This window comes from Acanthopagrus latus, chromosome 9 (genome assembly GCF_904848185.1).
Source record: "Acanthopagrus latus isolate v.2019 chromosome 9, fAcaLat1.1, whole genome shotgun sequence".
NCBI classification, from domain to species: Eukaryota; Metazoa; Chordata; class Actinopteri; order Spariformes; family Sparidae; genus Acanthopagrus; species Acanthopagrus latus.
In genome coordinates this window covers 16,015,432-16,031,009 of record NC_051047.1, presented here as the reverse complement: position 1 = coordinate 16,031,009, position 15,578 = coordinate 16,015,432, and the positions used below count along the sequence as shown (strand labels likewise).

The 15,578-nt window shown below is 42.6% G+C and overlaps 1 protein-coding gene across 1 annotated transcript in view; it reads right to left on the bottom strand.

The window, feature by feature from the left end:
• Positions 1 to 1,593: 1,593 nt before the first annotated feature.
• LOC119026383 (potassium voltage-gated channel subfamily H member 7-like) overlaps positions 1,594 to 15,578 on the bottom strand; it is a 47,568-nt gene continuing 33,583 nt past the window's right edge. The window contains exons 10-15 of the mRNA XM_037110727.1: positions 14,151 to 14,356; positions 13,736 to 13,823; positions 13,411 to 13,572; positions 11,016 to 11,172; positions 7,227 to 7,407; positions 1,594 to 6,028 (exon numbers count right to left, since the gene is read on the bottom strand). Of these exons, the coding sequence (XP_036966622.1) occupies positions 5,705 to 6,028; positions 7,227 to 7,407; positions 11,016 to 11,172; positions 13,411 to 13,572; positions 13,736 to 13,823; positions 14,151 to 14,356 (1,118 nt within the window). The 3' untranslated portion in view covers positions 1,594 to 5,704. The remainder of the gene's footprint in view (positions 6,029 to 7,226; positions 7,408 to 11,015; positions 11,173 to 13,410; positions 13,573 to 13,735; positions 13,824 to 14,150; positions 14,357 to 15,578) is intronic.

Sequence of the window (15,578 nt, the reverse complement as noted above, 5' to 3'; positions counted from 1 at the left end):
TCATTTGTGTATTTGGTTTCAAGAGTGATGTTGTGTGTGACTGGTGAAGCTTTGTCATATGTGCACATGTGCATGGTTAAAGATAAGTATGTCATTTATTATTTTAAAATTGTAATCTTGTTAGTAGTCCCACTTTTTAGTAAATGCATCTGTAATCTAATTACATTTTTTCCCCCCGTAACTTACTGGAATGCAGCTATCCTATTTACACAATCCTGTTACATGTATTCCATTTCTTCCCAAGCCTGAGTTAAAGTACAATAAGTACAATAATTGCCTTCAAAACGTCGCAACGTCCCCTTGCTGCGTGTCACTCCCCCTCGCTTACCCTGTTTCCTGTCACACTCTTCAGCTGTCCTATCAACAATAAAGCCAGAAAAAAAGAACTGTACTTAACTGCAGTAGTAAATGAGCTTAGCTAAATAGAATGGAGCGTCATTGTTAATGTTACTGGTTGCACCTGTGCTTCTCTTGCTTTGAAAAGTTGAAATGACTGCCCTCTATGGCATGCCCAAATTCTTAAAAACCTCGACACTGTGTGTTAAAAAGAAGCTGCGTAGCCACAGTCCTCAGGCTGTGGACCTACACCCTGAGGAAAAGGCTGTTTACATGCATTGTCACTGTTTTGGACAATTTCATGAAACATCCTCCTGAAAAAAGCACTTTTATTTATTTATTTATTTTTACATTTTTTTTTCCCAGAAGGGTGCCTTGGATCTTTCTTTTTTGATCTTCTGCATTACCCTCCCAAAGAGCACTTTCATCGCAAGTCTGAGCACTCCACACTTTTTCTTTCTGAGGATATGAAATCATTTTTAGGATTTTATGCAGAGGAGTACAGCAGTATGGTACAGAGCCACTTACAGCTCACACAGGTGTATTCACCCTTGGGTGATGAAGCACCTCTCAGCACTTTTGTTGGCACATGCAGACTGATTGATTAACTTCAGTCTCATGTTGCACCTGTACGAGCAGGGACAGCTGACACCTTCACCAGTGTTATTAGTACAAATAATTAAATAGACTTGTGTAGGTGAGTGGGGCCCTAAATACCCTGTTGAGTAATTTGTTGTTACCTGAGTATTTTGATTGTGTGCAACTTTACTTTAAAATGCTCCACTGAGAGGGAAATTCTTATATCACATTTGAAGTTACTTCAAAGAGTATTTATGTGCTTTTTTCTGAGTAAACGTTTCTGCACAAGAAGTATTATTATCATTATTCTGATTGTGGTTTGGGCCATCACCACTGTAATATAAATTCCAGGCCTAGTTCTGTTTTTCCAAGTGCAACAATCAAAAGCATATTCACAATCAATTTTATATGTAATCACCTCAAAGACATGCATAAAGTGCATTATTTCACTCCGGTGGAGGTGATTTTTGTCATGTAATCACATGATCAGGGGCACAGCTAAAAAGAAAACTGATGACCACCCAAAGCCACCCAACAACTCCACTGCTATCACTAACATAAAGATAATACGGCCCTTCATTGCCTGTTTGGTCCAAGCCCCTGGGGCATAATTCAGTCAAAGCAGCAACAGTATTTTCATTTAGACACCATCACGAACCTGAAGTGAAATCCACTGACTCAGCCGTAAGTGTGTTCTCATTTATTGCTCCCACAGCTTCAAAACAAACATATGTACTACTGTTTTGCTAAAGAGTTTTCTCATATAAGTTACTCAGTTAAAAAAAATACATTTTTTCCTTTACATCTGGCAATATGATGTACTTCGTTTCTAACAATTATCTAACAACATTTTTACTTTAATGTACATTGCCAACAAAAAAACAGTACAGGGAAACGATCTGAGTCGTTGATGCTTAGTTATACATGAAGTTCTGACTTAGCATTTGGATTGGTTGTATAGGCACACGACCCTCTCTGGGGCCCGTTTATGCGCAAGTACTAACTTTCCACGTGTTCCCCCCTACATCCCCTCTCTCTCCATCAAACCCACCCTCTAAGTGCATCCTAAAAATACACAAATATGCTGACATCATTTTATATTGTCATGTGCTACTTTGGGCTGATAAAGCAGTGCAAAACAGTAAATATATAGATATAAAACGCATGCACTGCCTCGTAGAAATACCTACATCATACTTGTTTGTCAGGGGCGTAGCTCTGGGATAACAGCAGAATCCTCGTATATCTGCGTGTTGTGATATCTGCCCGGACAAGCATGTATGGTGTATTCTATTGGCTTAACGTTGTACAGTAGGTGCACATCAGTGACCGCAGTAATAATGCACATTGTTTAAAGAAAGAAAACTACAGTATACTTGATACTGTACTGTATATTGCAGTGCAATTGTCCATAACCCCTGAGTCACACTTCAGAGAAGACAGGCATACAACTAGGGAGAAGAAAACTGTTCTCACACCTTTGTAATAATGCTGTATTACACTAGAAACTGCAGAAAAAAGTTTGTATAATCAGTTTGTATGCGGGCTTACACCCTCAGAGTGTCTGAATGTACCACACGCAGGCTTTAGACTCTAACAGGCTCTACCAACGGTGACCAGATCCATCAACATGTGTTACGGGTTCCAGTGTGTCCAGTTTCAGGCAGGATCTTCAGTTCCAGTGGAGTATATCGGTTGCATGCGTTTCCATCCTTGGCCTTGTCAGTGCTTACCCCTTTTCTAGCAAGGCAGTTCAGGTGCTGGTTCAGAGCCAGTGCCTACTCTTGACCCAGTTATTTGAGTTTCTGCAGCCAAAGGAATGGCTCTTGGCCAGGAAGACTGGTTCCAGAGCACCACCAACACTTTGCTGGTTCAGCGCAAAGCCTGCTTATGTCAGGGGCTGTGGGCGGTTTTATTGTGATGCAACTAAAACTGCATCTCCCCACCAGAGCTAGTGTAGCGTGGTCGCTCTGATCCATGGCAGACCAGACAAAAGATTTGCACCATGGACATCTGACCAAAGAAACAGTGGCTGGAGGACCAGTCTGGTTGTAAGGAAAGGAATCAATATCTGCCATTGTTATTTCAAGCAATGCTGGGAAACTGAAGACGTATACAGTGACTGAATGTCGTGACTCTTGACCCAACTCTGAACCAGCACCAGCCCAGACCCAGGGTTCACTCTAGTTGAAAGGGGCAGGTCCTACCCAATGACCTCAGCAACTGGAGGAGGAGCAGCTTTGTCATCATTACTTTAGTCATGCTTAAGGTACTCATACATGCACAATGAGACACAGACAAAGCAGTGGTTCCTTTCTTCAGCTCACATTATTGCCTCCAAGTCTCAGGTTGCACTTCCAAACTACCTGGACAAGCCTTGGTGACAGCTTTGGACAGCACGCTGGCCAGAATTAACCACCTTTAGTCCTGTCCTCTATCTCTACATCTCTACTTGTCTGTTGCTCTGACTGGAGCCTAGGAAGCTAAGTGATCAATGGGCCACTTTGGCAGTGAGGGGTGGAGGAGCTGCTCTCTGCTGACACTCTGGAGAGATATCTTCTTTAGACCACAGGCATGACAGGGTGGGAAAAGCTTGACAGGGTTGTTGGCAAATTCCTGTCCAAAGAAATGATGGCTGTTAACTCTTTATCAGTCGATGGACAGGAATTCTCCGGGCAGTGTTTGTCCTGGAAATATGTTTGTCCTATTTTCCTTTCCTTTCTGCACAGGGGTGCTGGTAGCTGAGGATTTGCTGACTTCCAACTGTCACCTTGTCTATCAGGTGACTTACTTTTGCCTTTCTACTGGCCCATGCTCAGTATTTAGAAGAAGTTATGAGACTTTCTATGTGATGGTGTGTCCACCTTCACCTCCTCTTGAACCACAAAGAACAGGTTTTTGAGTTCCTGTCTTGGCCATGAGTCCCTGTTTCTGGTCCCACACTGATCCTTAACAAGCCTGCTCAGCACCCACAGGTACCTCGCCTCGGGATGTTGAGGAGCAGTTGGCTTGACTCATATGGTGCATGCCCTTCCTGATTTGATTCGTCATCCTCCATCTGCTGCACAGACTGGTGAGCTGTGGTGGCTATGGCCTCTGTGCTGGGAAGACAGTCTAATCCCAGCTCCGTGGAAGAAACCCACATGATGAGACGCAGTGATGCCCAGACTGTTGCACATTTGGACCCGTCGAGTGTGAGGTAGGTCAATCATCTCCTCTTGCCTTGCAATTTGATGGAAGGAAGGACACATACTCTAAAATAGTCAAGGTTGTCATGCATGTTTCCTGCATCCATGAATGTAATTATAAATGTGGTGCGACTGGTGTACTAAGACCCCATTTGCAAACAGCGGGACAGATGTGGTGCTCATTATGTTCTGCCTCTAGCCTTGCTGCCCACTCATCCCAGCCCAGAGTGACCGACTGTGTGCAAAATGTCGCAACAGATTCACAAGCAGCAGTTCAGAGCCCATTACAGTAGTAAGTCTGAGTGACATGGAGAGTTGGGTGCTGAAGTGCTTCATCTATCACAACCAGGTGTAACCCTTGAACCAGCATTCCTGCCGATTAAGTCAAAGTAAGTAGGAAGGGGCCTCATTAGAGAAAAGTCTGAAATCCTACCGTATCTGAATTTGGGATGACATTTAGGATTTTAAGTGTTACAAAAACATGTTTTGTAACTGCTTTTAGGAAATAAGCCTATTTTATGTTAGGATAAAATAAAAAAATAAAAAAAAACTATTACAGAATTGACCAAGCGCTAAAGAATCTCCTGAATTAAGAATTTAAGTTAGGATGGTATTGACCCTGTCCTGAACACGGTATAAATGCCACTAACTGTCATTAGGTCTGTATGACAGAAACATTGTCGATGGGGAACACCATGAGCACAGAAATACCAAGATTGAAATATGTTAACCTGTTAGAGGAGCTAATACAGATGTTAGCCCTTCTGGAAAAGCAAACACTGTTGTTAGTCCATAAGAGGAGTTAATACAGATGTTAGAGGACCTAACTACTGTTAGAAGAGCTAATACAGATGTTAGCCTGTTGGGGAAGCTAACATTGTTGTTAGCCTATTTGAGGAGCTAATACAGATGTTAGCCTGTTGGAGAAGCTAACATGGTTAATAGCTTGCTAGAGGAGCTTAGTTTGTTGTTAGCCCATTCGAGAAGCTAACCCAGCCATTAGCCTGTTGAAAAAAGCTAACACTGTTGTTAGCTTGTCGAAGAAGCTTACACTTCAGTGTAGAGCTAGAGCCGTTTCCCATCTGTTTGAGAAGCTAACACTTGATCTTTGAAACATAAGTTAAAATAAGTCGAGCAATTCAGACATTTTTCTGTAATAAGGCCCCTGTGGACTTGATGACTGAGGAAATGTTGTCTCCACTCTTTGTGTGGTGAAGAGGTTTCGCCCTGATTGGCTGGGGCATCTACATGTAAATATTGAGCGTGTGAATAGACAAGCAATGATGCCAAAAGAGTCCATCAGAGGGCTTCTGTGTCGATAGAAGCTGTTACAATATGTAACCATTATTATTACACTGATAACTGCAGAAAACAGTTTGTTCACGCACTGTTAGCTGCAGCAAACAGTATTTTACTCACATGCATAATGAGAAAAAAAAACGCAAACATCTTACTTCTATTACCAAGCCATTGCAAATCAACTATACAGATGTCTGTGCTGGCATGCTGAAAAAAAAAAAAAAAAAAAAAAAAAAAACAGCTGCTACTTAGTAATTACAGCATTACAACCCAGATATCAGAACACTGCGCTGCCGGAAGCCTTATGGCCTCGGAAACTCTTGGTCTGAGACAGGTCTGTGGAGTCCAGTGGTGTTGAGGTTGGAGTCAGAGGGAGATGGAGAGGAAGAGGAGGAGGAGATGGAGGAGGTTTCAGTTGGAAGAAGGAGTAATGCAGACTGCTGATGCCCTGTGATCTGCTGTTGCTGTTGCTGCTGCTGCTGTTGTTGTTGTTGTTGTTGTGGCTCTGTATGTCTTTGTACAAGCAGTGCTGTAAGGCTGTCCTCCATGGGTGCATTCACGTTGGCCAAGCTCGACAGGGAGTCTTTGGATTCCTCAACGGTCCTCTTCAGTTTGAGGCCGGGGCCCTGAGAAGAAGAAGAGAGGCAGAATACAGTTGAACGTGCACACTGGAGTATATTTAGCTGTATTTACTCTGAAACTGAAACTGAATCAGGTTCATTCATCCAACATTTTGTCGTCATATTTAGTTATTCAGTAACACTTATATTAGATTCCAATTTTCCACTTTGTATGCGTATTCAACTAATGAAATAGAGGGACAGTTTGACATTGATTGTACACCGTAAAATCTGCCAAAGTGACTTGACTCTCATCTTTTTAGCTTGTTTGAGGTAATCAGTTTCCTGACTTTTTTCAAGTAAAGCCAACTTTAACAATTTACACTGTGCCTAACCAGAGCAGTGCCAACACCACTTGGACAAACCATATGCAGAACTGCAGTCTATAGTAGTAATAATCATGGCAATTTGTTAAGTTATGATTATAGGGGCTCTATTGTTGAATAATTACTGTCAAATCTAAATGCAACATGAAATCTAGCAGCGTTCTTGAAAAGAACACTGCTAACCCAAAATTACCAAGTAAAATACACTCTTCGTTTTTTAAAGTAAAGGCAGCTTTTAAAATATCAGCGTGCAAATCAAATCTACCCACATGTACAATTAAGGCAACCTCAACCTATGATTACATTTGCAAATGATACGTTCAGATGAAGGTGTGTGGTTGTCACAGCTCTGTCATCTTTTTTTAAATTGATATATTTAATGTCATTGTATTGGGGAGGACATTTTGGGCATGTGTCCCCTCAACATACATTTTAATTACGGCCCTGGCCAAACCATTGTTACATTTACAAATTCATAACAAAACCCAGTTCAACACATGCTGCAATACTACTTATTTTTACCCATATGGTGCTATTGTTGGTATTTTTGCACATGTGGGTGAGCTTGAAAAAGACAATTCAGACGGCCTCGTGAGAGTCAAACCTGACAGTGGCTCAGTGATTCTTTCCTGTGATTATCCAAACACTGTGGCAGGCAATCAATCAAAAAAGAAAATCAGCAGTAACGGTGTGAAACAGGTCGGAGCGAATCATTATGAAAAAGAGCTCGTCAGAGAGAGTCGGCCTCATTGTCTCCCAGAACAACACTGATGACTTGGCGAGAAAGTGATTGGTGGCTGTGAGAGCCAGCTGATGCAATGCTTTGTGTACATATGTCTAAAAATAGCACCACCTCTGCCTCCTAAAAACCTCCTTACTTGAGTTCCTGTATGGCTGAAGAAATGGCTTGCGGTCATAGCAACTGGCTGAACCTTCACTGCGGGTCTGTGATAGTCCGGACTGGCAGTCACAGTGCTGTAGGCTGGAGGTCCCAGCGTCGGCTGTCTTTGCAGCAGCTGCAGGATGGTGTGAATATCTGACATCAGCTGAGACTCCAGCCTCAAAAAAGAACAGAAAAACAGCAGTTAGAAAGTCAGACGGATAGATGATCCGATACAAGAGCAGCTGAACGCATAATTCTGACAAGTCTGATCATGTAACGGATGAAAACACACCCGGTTGTGCTTCACTGAGCACTAGATGGAGCTTGTGCTCCTCGGTGGCCAGATGAAGAGATCCTGGAAGTACAGAGGCACACTCAGCCTGAGTAGTAGACGAAAGACACTGCTCTTGCAAGGAGTGATAATGAGCTTTGTGTGGGAGGTGTGAATTCAGCGTTTACTGGGGAAATGACTGTATCACACTCATTTGGTCAATCTAATTATGAGCAGATTTCATCCAGGCTCTATATATAGGGCATCGGGCAAAATCGGGTAGTGCTAAATAACGTTTTAATCACATGAAATCCCTCTAATATACACAGACTGTCAAATAATTTTGTTCCCGGTTTATTGTGCTGCTCTCTGTAGTGAGAACACTTGCTGACTTGGTGACAATGACTGATGAGGGATGAAGTAGAAGCAGGCGCACGAAGCAGGTGCTGCAAAGTGAATTTTGCTTGGCTATTCCTAAGGATTTTTTTTTTTTGGTGGGTAGAGAACGCCGCACCAACAATTTTTTTTTTCTTTCTCCCTGTCGTATCCTTTCAGACCAGTCAAAGCCACAAATACACGAAATGACAGAGAAGTGCTGCTCATCCTGCAGCCAGCTAGCATTAGAGGAAAAAAAACAAGGTCAGGTAGAGTGCAGTGGATAAAATGTCTTATTTGTGCTAAATAAAATAAGCCTGCCCAGTATTTCAGACTGCTGTCTCTGGTTCTCTGTGATAATTCCAGCTAAAAATACCACCTGCTGTTCATTTGTGTGTCTATTTCAGGTCGCCTTCTGGCTGCAGGTGTGCTGTGTAGAACGATGGCCAATGTGTGTTTCCGCCACAGAAATAATAATGAGACTTAAACGATACGCATTCATTCCGGAAAGAGCTCAAGAGAGTAAATGCATATTTATCGCTTAAACCATGGTGAGTTTAGCTTAAAGGTGCCTTTTGTTGCAAATACGTTTCAGACAGCCTTGGATTCTGATTGCTACTCTGCAAAATCGTACAAACAAACCTTTTGTACCAATCCATTCTCAAGTCTGATATGTTCCGGTTCTGCAGTGGCACATCCTGCTTCCAGTAGATCCAGCCACCCACTCTGAGTCCGACAGCAGCCCCTGCCAGCTAGTTGCCTTCCTCCACCTACTCGTGTGCATTGGCAATTGAACTACCCATTGCCAGTGATCGCGGTGGGAAGTGTAGCTTACTTTTAGCAGTGTGGGAGGTGACAACTTTAAAAAATAAAGCACTCCATAATTATTAAGTCGCAAAACTGAAACTGTGATGGTGGGATAATTAATACGAATAATAACAAATCAAACTGTGTTAATTCCTCAGGAAATGATCAAAAACTAAAACTTAATAAGGTGCTTTAACAAAATTTCTGCGTAGACCTGTTAGAATTGTAACTATTATCACGGCCAGAATGTGCACGGCTTCTACTCAGAGACGGTGTAGACAAGCTGATGGACACATGTAGTTTGTTTCTATTCAGTCAAAAGAAATTCTACTCAGCTGTTTTCAGAAATAAGACAACTTTAAAAAAGCATCAACTTGATATAACTGTTAGTGAGTTCCTCAAAAGAACAAAACAAAACAATCTTAAAACCCCCGAGCTAAAGGTGAACATTTGCAACTGATCAGCTGGTCAGAGGCGGTCAGCTCAGCAGGAGAGGGTCAGGTGTAGAGCCAGACCTTTTGGAGAAATAAACACCCCAAATCACATTGGATTATGCTCTGATGAAGAGCTATTTAGCAATGAGAGGAAAGCTCAGAAAATACTTTTCAACTTTTTGGGATTAAAGCGTGGCGTTTTACACTCCTGTTTATCATCCTGACTGCAGTAATGATCCACAGAGCTGACCTCCATTATTGGGTGTTTATTTACTGTTATGCTGGAGAAATGTCACTGCACTTTTTGAATGTTACGTTACAGAAAGGTGAGGGGAAAAGAAGAGAGAGGACCGACCTCTCTGGTGAGTGCTGACTTTAGAGATTGACCTGAAAGCAAATACACACACACACACACCCCCCCCACTGCGTGTCGTTGCTTGCTAGGTTATGGCGAATGTACAGTAAAATAATCTGGGGCGAATACACACAAATGAATTTGCTTTGCCGGTGGTGAACACACCATTTAACAACCACAACTGCTTTCAAAAATCCGATGTGACTCAGGCGCGTTCACTCTATCCATCTGTCTAAGTAACAGCGACAGGCTACCACAAGAAAGAAACGCAACGTTTACCTTGAGCAGACTTGTCGACACTGGGTCTGAGCATTGTCAGCATTTGTGATAATGATGTCCGTGCACAACTTAACAGATTATATAACAAATGTCTAATTGTTTTAATGCAGCTTTTTTACATACTATGTCTTTAAGTAACCATAACACTAGAACTGTGATTTTATTCCACTCTGCCTGGCCCTGTTACCTTTTTTTTAATATATTCTGTTCGTGCTTGTCCCAACTCTTCTGTAAAGCTACAGAATGTTTATAGACTGAAGAACCGGCCAGAGACGCCCGCTGCATCAGTTCATACACATTTTCACAAAAATTCCCTCTTGACTGTTTGTTGTGTCCGTGGGAACTCCCCTCAAACTTAAAATAAACTTCTGTGGGTTTGAATGACGAACAAGAAAGTCAGTCAGTCGGTGTATAATGCATTCCATTATTAAAACCCAAGAGCAGACTGTGCTGTGACGAAGCACAGAAGAATATAACACGCGCATGACTCTGGGTCTTTGGGATCCACTGTGCCTCCTGGCCCTTTTTGTTGTAGCTGATGGAGTTTATGAGCGATTGATACACAATGTTGGTAAGTTATTTCAGGTAAAGACAACAAATGCACCACACACTTCAGAGAGACAACGATGTTGAGGCACCACATTTAGTTTTTAACTGAATGTTTAAACTGTTCCAGCCGATTTCCCACAATAGTGCGCGACTTCCTCAAACAGAAGTGGAGGAAGCATTTTAATAGTTTACTTTAAGGACCTCTTCTGCATGTTTTAGTTTTTGTTCCTTTCCTTCAGTGTTTTATATAGGTTCTGGTTCATGTAAAAGGTCTTGAAAGTGAAAAAGCCCAAATCCCACGGCAATGGGAGCTCCTCTCTCCCACAGAAAACACTGCTCCTGAAGTGGCCTGAAATGCCTCATTAGTAGTCTCGCTCTTAATTCACTGAATTCTTGACATTGCACCACGCCACCATGTCAGACGTTTGCGTAACTGATGTTTATATTCACAGTAGAACACGATGGAGCCGACTGGAGTCACGGTGAGCGCTGCTGGCTCAGGTGTGTGTGAGCTGACCAATCGGAGCAGGCCAGGTATTTAGGAGGGCTTCCTTTTTCTGTTACAGTTCCAATTATCCTGCATGTGGCCTGAGGTGAGGCGAGATTTCACTGCATCCAAGTGTCACTTACCGGTTTAATAAACTTCCCGGGCTGCAGTATCTCACAGCTTATGACAACTAAATGAGGACGCATACTGACTCTAGAAATATGTACCTGTTCAGGTGCTCTTGAAGCTGACCCAGGCGCTGTTCCACCTCTCCATATGTGATTTCGCTGGCAGAATTATCGTCCTCTCTCAGCTCCTGGAACTGTGCTGACTCATCCAGGAAGTCCGTAGGCTTCTTACAGGCCCATTTATCACAGCAGAGATCTGGGGAGCCGAAGCAACATGCATGCTTTACATCCTCACATGTGGGTCAGAACAACGTCATCGCTGAACAAAAAAACAAAAAAAAAACCCACTCGACTAAAATAGAATGTAATTAATCTCTACAGGAGAGCTGCGTGTAGGTTCTCTGTTGTAATTCATCAAGCCCTCGTGTACTGGGGAGATTTGTTAACGCAATGTCCAGCAAACTAACTCCGCTGTTATCTCTCCGGGGCACATGTTAGGATTGGGCTTGCGGTCCGGTGATATGTGCTGAGCCCCTCTTTGTGATTTTATACACAGAGATGGTTAGTGTGTGATTACTCTATCTGGCGCAGCAGTCTGTGCAGGTGGGTCTGCGCTTACACGAAGACCATACAGATATGAGGATGCTTTTGAAAGATAGATAGATAGATAGATAGATAGATAGATAGATAGATAGATAGATAGATAGATAGATACTTTATTGATCCCGGAGGAAATTCAAGCATCCAGTAGCAATAACAAACATTGAACATACATTGAACATACATGCAATATCAAAGAAACAGTAGAAATAAAAATGTGGAATAATAATGTTATAAGAATGTTTTGTACAACTGTAATAAAAATGTTATAAAAATGTTTTGTACAACTGTAAAATGTACAACTGTGAAATGTTTTTATGTTCCTTTACCGCGCACTGGCACTTACCTTTCGCCCTCATTCTGCCTTATTTTCTGCACAGGTCCAGCAGAAGAGATTAACAATAGCTCCTGTCTTTCACTCAGGTTTTTTTTTTTTTACCTCCCCTTCCATATCCGCGACCGAGCAGTCTTGGACTACTTGACTTGCCAGATCTGTCAGTGTGCTGCGCTTTGCCCATACAAAAATCCTGCCATTTCTATATCAGCTCATCATCGAAAGTTATTGCAGTGTATTCTAAGATCTCGGAGCCAGACTCCTCGGAGAAAAAAGAAAGGAGACTGTAAATTTGGAATCTCCGCTCTCCGTTTTTCTGTTTCTGTTTCATTGACGATGCAGACTGATATCCAAGATACTGGTTGAGTCACTCTGTTCAGAGACCATTCATCACTGCAGATGTATGTGTTTAAAGCTTATCAGCCCCATGAATGTGTGAATATTAGACACCCGCAACTGCCACGACAAACACCTAGGAAATCACAGGACGGTTGAATCAAATCTCCCCTCGATGTATGCATGCGTCACAGCTCTGTCTATCATGTAAAAATAGGCCAGCATATATGGCTGCAGTTGAGATGTGCAAGGCTGGACGAAAAAACACGAACAGCAGAATGATCAGATGCAATAAAAATCTGCCTTTGTGAAGCTTGTGACGTCCGTGTACAATAATTGGAAAGCAATTATTCATAAGCAACTGACGCGATTCAACTCAACCATTACATTTCTATTCCTTTTTTTTTTTTTTCCTCTCCCTAATTTGGAATGGCTAATGTCCCAGTACTGTGGTACCAGCCAACCAACCAGACCAACATGAACACTTTGTGAAAAAAAAAAAAAAAAAAAAAAAAAAAGCAGCAGTCTGATTCATTTTGATGAGACCGGCATGCTGGCTAATCAAATATATAATCAGGCGCACATTCTTGGTTGGTTTCGCTCTATCTCATATCCCTGTGTTAGTGTTGTTCCGAGAACATCATGATTAATGTTGTTTCAGGACCATCACTTCAGCGTGGCTTCAGAGAAAAAGTGAAAGAAACAGCGTATGGGGCAAGTCCTTTTGGTTGAGTGGGCTATGTATAGGACTGTCAACTGGGAAACTGGGAATGGACTCGTGCTATGAACATATTATCATACAGTTAATTAATTATTGGGTTGCGTTGTGATTATCAAAATAGTTGGTTAGCTTTAGGCTATAAAAATACATGGTTAGGTTTCGGAAAATATAGCTGGGATTGAAAAAGACTGTGTCTGAAGGAACAACTTCTCCCATGTGTGTATTTTTCTGGTCTTATCCCCAGGTCACTAATCTATGACATTACAAAAGCGTGATTGATCAGCTTTTTTTGACTGTCCTAGAACAAAGTGATGAATGATGTTCTGGGAAGGACACCAACTCGGCTAGATCAGATTGTGCGTTGGCTATTTAGTAATGTGATTAGACTAATTCCACAATTTAACTTGAGCTGTTGAGACTCCGGACAAAATAACTGTCTGTTTTGGAGTAGATGGCCTTCCTTGCCTACCTTCTTGGAGCAGAGGGTAATAACAAAATATTACCTTCAAAAGATGGCCGTCTCTCCAAGTTGTCTCTGACAACAAGATTTGAGTCCAGGACCGCGGCGCTGGGTGGAGAGGGACCCAGGGCTTCTGAAGATCTCTTTAGGCACGAGTTAGACTCCCTCTCCCTCCCAATTTCACCAACCACTTCCTTGTTATCCCCTGTAGAACAGCAATCAACAGCAGTCAGTGGAATAACACTGTACTGTATTCCACATGGAATAGTTGTTCTCCGGTAGCACCACTCGGTGAGCAATAACAAAGAAGAAATCTGCAGCCACAAATCATGCGGAAAGAGGCTGTGCACATTTTAGTTTCTACTTACCTTTAGACGGATCTGGTGTGAAGGAGATCCTCCTCTTAGTGCTCTTACTGGCCTCACCGTCTGAATCACAGTCTTGGGAGCCTGAGGGCTGCAACAGGGCGAGCATTAGATTCAATGCTCTCATTAGTGGTCAATATTTATTCCTTTGAAATAGTTTTAAGTGCAATAAAATCTAATGTAGTCTTAACTACTATTGTTAAGCCTTTTGTGATAATGACGTTATCAACCCATTGTGTGTATTTTATTGGCTACTCAATATATGGACATTGACTGAGGTAACCATGACAGTTGTTTTCTGGGGCCAACAAAAATCTTGACAGGCCTAATCTTTGTAGTCCTAAACAGTTCGACCGCTTGTTCAACAGCATCAACTGAAATATACAGGTTCCATAGCAGCGGTGTAATATAGTGCTACCTTTGCAGACTCATCTCTCAGGTTGAAGGTGAGCTCCAGGTTGTTGAAGAAGAAGTCGGCGAACTCCGGGTACATGTCTATCACCTCCAACAGGTCCTCTCTCTGAATGGTGCTCAGGTCGCAGTAACTCAGAGCTCGCACATCAGCGTTGGATTTCCCGGGCTTGCCAAATTGATGGATCATTTCTCCGAAGATGTCATTTTTTCCTGACATCCACACACACACACACACACACAGACAATACATTTGTCATGCAAAGGTTTAGGTCCAGGAAAGGGCAAAAAAAATATCTGGGCAATGACATTTACCAGCAGTCACACGTGTTATAGCGAAGAATTTATGTCATAACATCTGCAGGGATTTATCTCACAGTTCCTCAGGCTTGCACTAAAGGGCACCCGACGTGTTTTTTTTTTTGTGGATAATAAAAATCAAACAGGCTTTTCCTCTCGGCGTAGATGTTCTCCCAAGGCCCATGCATAAGTTGTCTCTCTATGTTTGATCCATTATTTACGCTGAGGAATAACTGCCTACTCAAAGCAACTTTGAAGTTAAGGCAAAGGAGGGTTTAGATTATGATTGACACACTTGTTGTGCACTTCAAAAGGCAAAAAGAAAAAAAAAAAAGAAAGAAAAGAAAGTGTGTTGATAATGGCGTAATGAAGCCATTTCTCCAGCAGGCCTGCGAGGAAGACGTGAAATCCATCCCATCGAGCTGGGGAGTAAAAGCTGAAATAAGGGTCCGTTTTGGTTAAATAAAAAGGACAAGAGATCTGGCGCGGAGGTAGCGATGAGAAGTCCCTTTGTTGGTCCCGGGGTTCGCTAAATGCCAACACTGTAAGCAGGGGTTCAGCAGAAAGGGATATGATACGTTGGCAGCCGGTGTGCCTTTCACAGCGTGCACCGGACACCTTTCCACCACAGAGGACAGCCTCACACAGAGTGCCGTATCTCTGCCCCACATGCAGCCCTCAGCACAAGGATTTAGATAGTCATTAGCCTGGATTGAAGTGTGAGAGACTAATTCCTCACCTGTGGAACAATGCTAGTGGCCTTGTCGGACTCATTACGAGAGGAGAATGCTCTGGCACTATCGGCTGACCTCTGCCAGGCAGTTTGCTGGGTGGTAACACGCATAGCAACGTACGAGACATTCCCAACAAACTGAAGCCAAATGGTGCTGATGGAGCGCTATGTTTGTATCGAATATCAGCGGGCGGGTCCATGAGATCACTGACTTTCCCCCGTGTGTTGGTTAATAATGGGTTTTGTGTGATGCAGCAGCTTTTGCTAAGCTTATACCCCATTCTGTCAGGTGCAGCTGCGGAGAGCATTCATCTCATGAATAATGGCAAGTTTAATCCAGGCTTGGCCTGTAGCACCTGGTTGCGGTTCACCCGTGAAGAAAAAAGACAAATACTCATTATT